Genomic DNA, 6012 nt, shown 5'->3' with positions numbered 1-6012 from the left:
TATAACCCACTTTGTGAATATGAGATTCCATAAATCACAGGGAATCAATCTTCCTGCATCCCCAAAAAAAGGAGAAACGGACATCGATCATAATAATGACTTATCATTTCAGATCTAACATCTAGTGACAAGAATTTTTTTGTTTAAAATGTTTCCGTGGGCCTCCATGTTTTCATATCTAAAAATATCAATTCTTGGGGTGCCTGGGTGGCTCAGTTTGTTAAGCACCCAACTCTTGATTTCAGCTCGGGTCATGATCTCACAATCTTGAGATGGAGCCCCATGTTGGGCTCTCACTGGGCATGAAGCCTGCTAAAGATTCTCTCTCTCCCTCTACTCCTCCCCTGTGCACACGCATATACACATGCTCTCAAAAAAAAAAAAAAAAAAAAAAAAGAGGGGCGCCTGGGTGGCGCAGTCGGTTAAGCGTCCGACTTCAGCCAGGTCACGATCTTGCGGTCCGTGAGTTCGAGCCCCGCGTCGGGCTCTGGGCTGATGGCTCAGAGCCTGGAGCCTGTTTCCGATTCTGTGTCTCCCTCTCTCTCTGCCCCTCCCCCGTTCATGCTCTGTCTCTGTCCCAAAAATAAAATAAAACGTTGAAAAAAAAATTAAAAAAAAAAAAAAAGAAAGAAAGAAAGAAAAATATCAACTCTTTCTTTGTGTGTCCTTCTAAGACAGATGGTGTTAATAATTAATAGATACTTGGGGAGCTCCAAAAGAAATCCAATGAACAAGTAACAACAAATTACATCCTGAGGTGGGTCCTATTTTCAAATGATGGGCAAGTACAATAAGACAAACCACATTCTATAACCTACTTTTGTCACACATTAATGAGTAAAACCGGGCTTCTGTACAGGTCTCAGATTAATGAGACAAAGAATATCAGCTTCATAGCATTAGATTTATGTGAAAGAGGAGTGGATGTCTGTACAGGTAAAGTTGTACCAGAAATCAATAGTTACCTTAGCATTAACTCAGCACGAAAAAGGAACTACTTCTGATTTCCTGGAACACAGCCCTCACGGGTTATTATTTCTGATTACCATGGCAGCACACAGCATCTTCCATACAACACTTTAGAAGAATGCTTGGTCACACCATGCTCTGCCTTATTAAATGATCTATGTTGAAACCATGCATTTCCATTTCTCCTACATCTATAACATGTCAAATAAGAGTGATAAGACAGTCATTTGCCCTCAATTTTCTCAATAATGTAAGGTTTTAGAGAAAGTATGTTAGAACTCTAAAATAATAGGCTAATATATTTTCTCAATTCCTCTGGTCCTCCTTTATTTCCACCGGGGGAAATCGATTTCTGATGCTATCTCCTCTAAAGTTTAGGGGGCTTAAAAGCATTGCTCTTTCACCCAAAAAAATGTTCTCAAACATAGTTATTTTCTGAGTAAATATCTTTCAAAAGAAAAGTTCCACAAGGACTATAAAAAACCTTCCCTGGAGTGCTTATAAAAGGTAACATAAACGTGGGTATGAGTGGAAAAAGAAATAATGGTTAAAGAATTGCTTTAAAAAAAAAATCAAATATAAGTGGTTTCTACTCTATCTGCCTTTTCCACCTTTCTTCCACACAAGCAAACACATAGCACAACAGATTTCACGAGTTTTTAAAAAGAAGTAATTACAAAGAAGCAAAAAGCAAGTCAATCAATCCTTGTTTTATGAAGAGAGAAAGTAGGCTATAGACATCAAGAGACTATAGAAACCTTCCTCCCTCTTACTCAGTGGATTAAAGAAACAATGCTTCTAGACCTATAGGTGGCATAATTCACACTTCGCTTCCTGAACATATCCTGCTCAGGCTGGTATAACAAAATGAAGATGCTACAAGACAAATCAAACTCTAATCCTAGTTTCACTGCATTAAGATATTGAAAATGAGCTACAGACCTATTGCAATCAATGACTTCTATGTGGAAGAGAAAACATGGGTTAATGTGGAGCAAAATCATCTCTCTAGAAATACTCCCTAAAACTTACTTTAAAAAGACTCTTGAATGAATATTTAAATTGATATTTTAGGTAATTTATCTTAAGAATAGCACATATGAAACTGCATTAGAAGATACCCAGAAACCAAAATTATATTTCAAAGAAGGTATTTCATACACATAAGACCAAACCAGAGTCCGTAACAGTGTCTAAAAACAGATCTTATGGGACTTCAAAAAAGGAAGAATGGTTCATTTCTCCAGAGATGGATCATCCACATCATAATCATTCTCGTTTCACATCACCGATGGCTCCCCAAACATCAAAGAGAAATTCATCTGGGAACGCAAAGTCTCCAAGAGTTTCGTCAAGTGCCACAGCAAATTCATCTGGATTACCCTTGTCCTTTCCAGCTTCAAACATTGTGGTAGCTATCAAAAACAATTTTTAAAAATTAATGACATGCAACAGCATCACAGATTGGAGAAAAATGGCACCAGGAAAATTACTTTCTAAATGTAACATGCATAGATATATTTCTAGTACAAGTTATAACATTAACATTCTATCATATCAAGGCAGCAAATATATTTTTAAACAATCTGTCCCCTGCAGCCAGATTTGCAGCTGTCCTGTCCTCTCCTCCACCTTGGAGCCCATCAGTCAGGAACTACTGCTAATCCTATGGGCGTGACAAGAGCTCCTGAAAGAAAACCCTGTGGCTAAGCCTGCTGGGAAACTCCAAGTACATCATCCCTCCCCCATCTCTTCACAGCCACTAGCTCTACCAGTACCCCACTCTTAACTAGAATGGAATCTAGTCCTCCCGACCCCTCAAAAGAAAAAAGACAAAGGATAACAATTTGCAATGGGAAAACCAAGCTACGGAGAAGAGGAGAAAGGTATCTATCTACTTGTGGAATCAAGGTAACTTCTTCTGAGCCCCTTTCTTGTTTAAGATAGAAAGAGGAAGTGGTGCCCTTATTCTGTTTTTCCAGTAAATTACCTGGGCCCCATATCTTATCTCTGGGAACCAACATCTCCAGGAGTACATATTCCCATGGAACCTGCCCAAACTAGCTGGGAACCCATGAGGCTCAGGTGTTTTTGTTGTTGTTGTTTTTTCCCCTCAGCCCCCTATAAATACTAGTAACCAGAAAGAGACAATGTAGATGTGATATGGGACTTGGGTGAAGAACCTACAGGGAAAAAAGAAACACCAAAACTCAGCATCTCCTTTCCTCCCAGGTTAAGGTTGAACAAATCAACAGTTGTAGGATTTCTCTGAATGAGCCAAGAGGTCTGGTCTTTCAGCTAAAATCTACTAGGGCTCTTAAGAGCATTTAAGAACTGTGTCTTGCCTTAAATAGTTCTGTACTGACACAGATTGAAGGGAAGGAGAAGATCTGGCTCAAAGAAGGGCACCACAATCAGAGCAGAAGTGGGATGTGGCTGGAGTGACTCCATGCAGGGATGAAAGAAGCTTCCACATGGCCAAACAACCTGGTGGCAGATGGAGAGTCCAGGTGTGGTAAGGAAGGCACGGAGGTTGGGCAGGAGGGAAGAGAAGGAGAAGACAGCAGCTACAATGATGATTGGTCACACACTTGGAGAATAATCACCTACGCATATATATTAAGAATATTGGGAGCCAGATTTGTCACTGCCAGAAAAAGTTAAACAGGGAAAGGGGAAAACTAGAATGAATCCTGTGGAACAGAACTCAAGAGACCAATGGAGACATATTTCAATAGAGAGATTTAGACACCCAGATAGCAAGAAGCACACAAAGCACCCAGAACTTGGCTCTTAAACACCTTTCTCCACTAAAAAGAATCAGAGTTCACAGGAGAAATGGCTGATTCCAGGATTGGAGCAGGCAAAGTAAAATATGAACCAAGAGTAGCTAATCTTATGCCAAAAGGTAAGAAACCATCAACAACTGGTGAGAACATGAAAAAGACACAGAAGTCAAAGTGATAGAGACCCCATCGACTAGACCAGGGATAATTTAAGCAACAAATTAAGTGGCAATGTTAATAGATTATAATCCCATTGAACAAAATATGAAACCATAAATCCACAATGAAATGACTGATAAATAGATTGAAGGAAGGTAGGAACATGAGGAATAGGATATTTACAGAGTTTCAAAATCTCTTTCCACCAAATACTTATTAAGAAGAGAATAACTTTATGGTGGAGACAATTATCAAACATCACCGTAAATCATCAATATGAATATCAGAAATAGAACAAATCAAGTCCTATGCCTCCCGATAAGATGTAATGAAAAGAATCTAATAATCCAGTGAATAAATGGGCAAAAGACACGAATAGACACTTCTCCAAAGAAGACATCCAGATGGCCAACCGACACATGAAAAAATGCTCCACATCACTCATCATCATAAATACAAATCAAAACCACAATGAGAGATTATCTCACACCTGTCAGAATGACTAACACTAACAACTCAGGCAACAAGAGATGTTGGCGAGGATGCAGAGAAAGAGGATCTCTTTTGCGCTGCTGGTGGGAATGCAAGCTGGTGCAACCACTCTGGAAAACAGTATGGAGGTTCCTTAAAAAATTAGGGGCGCCTGGGTGGCGCAGTTGGTTAAGTGTCCAACTTCAGCCAGGTCACGATCTCGCGGTCTGTGAGTTCGAGCCCCGCGTCGGGCTCTGGGCTGATGGCTCAGAGCCTGGAGCCTGTTTCCGATTCTGAGTCTCCCTCTCTCTCTGCCCCTCCCTCGTTCATGCTCTGTCTCTCTCTGTCCCAAAAATAAATAAACGTTGAAAAAAAAAAAAATTTTAAAAATTAAAAACAGAACTACCCTACGACCCAGCAATTGCACTACTAGGTATTTATCCACGGGATACAGGTATGCTGTTTCGAAGGGACACATGCACCCCATCTTTATAGCAGCACTATCAACAATAGCCAAAGTATGGAAAGAGCCCAAATGTCCATCGATGGAAGAATGGATAAAGAAAATGTGGTGTATGTATGTATGTGTATATATATATATATATATACACATACACACACACACACACACACACACACACAAACGGGGTATTACTCGGCAATCAAAAAGAATGAAATCTTGCCATTTGCAACTATGTGGATGGAACTGGAGGGTATTATGCTAAGTGAAATTAGAGAAAGACAAAAATCATATGACTTCACTCATATGAGGACTTTAAGATACAAAACAGATGAACATAAGGGAAGGGAAACAAAAATAATATAAAAACAGGGAGGGGGACAAAACAGAAGAGACTCAAATATGGAGAACAAACAGAGGGTTACTGGAGGGGTTGTGGGAGGGGAGGATGGGCTAAATGGGTAAGGGCCACTAAGGAATCTACTCCTGAAATCATTGTTGAACTATACGCTAATTTGGATGTAAATTAAAAAAATAAAACTTACAAAACAAAAAAAAGAATAGAGCACATATTTGATATTCCTGCCAGAGGTATAACCTGAATGCAATTCAGAAAAAAAAAAAAATCAGGCAAACCAGAATTGAGGAGCATTCTATAAAATAACTGGTTTGTACCCTCCAAAAGCATCAAGATCATGAAAATCAAGAGTGGGAAACGATTCCAAATTGATATAAAAGTAACACATGATTTTCGACATGTCCTTCTATAACAGATATTATTTAGTAAAACATAAGATCTGAGTTTAACATTTATTTATTTTTTGGGGGGGGGACAGAGAGAGACAGAGCATGAACGGGGGAGGGGCAGAGAGAGAGGGAGGCACAGAATCGGAAACAGGCTCCAGGCTCCGAGCCATCAGCCCAGAGCCTGACGCGGGGCTTGAACCCACGGACCGCGAGATCGTGACCTGGCTGAAGTCGGACGCTTAACCGACTGCGCCACCCAGGCGCCCCAAGATCTGAGTTTAGATGGTAATGATGTATCAATGTTAATTTCATGATTCATGGTTATATTGTGACTAGATAGGAGAATATCTTTGTTTACAGGAAATATGCACTAAAGTATCTGGGGGCAATGAATATCATTAATTTATTCCCAAATGGTTC

General features: G+C 39.8%; 1 protein-coding gene across 1 annotated transcript in view; it reads right to left on the bottom strand.

The window, feature by feature from the left end:
* Positions 1 to 2025: 2025 nt before the first annotated feature.
* GIPC2 (GIPC PDZ domain containing family member 2) overlaps positions 2026 to 6012 on the bottom strand; it is an 81177-nt gene continuing 77190 nt past the window's right edge. The window contains exon 6 of the mRNA XM_043575368.1: positions 2026 to 2384. Within this exon, the coding sequence (XP_043431303.1) occupies positions 2239 to 2384 (146 nt within the window). The 3' untranslated portion in view covers positions 2026 to 2238. The remainder of the gene's footprint in view (positions 2385 to 6012) is intronic.

This window comes from Prionailurus bengalensis, chromosome C1 (genome assembly GCF_016509475.1).
Source record: "Prionailurus bengalensis isolate Pbe53 chromosome C1, Fcat_Pben_1.1_paternal_pri, whole genome shotgun sequence".
In the NCBI taxonomy this organism is placed as follows: domain Eukaryota; kingdom Metazoa; phylum Chordata; class Mammalia; order Carnivora; family Felidae; genus Prionailurus; species Prionailurus bengalensis.
Note: the sequence above shows the minus strand (reverse complement) of the source record. Positions and strands in the feature narration are given on the sequence as shown.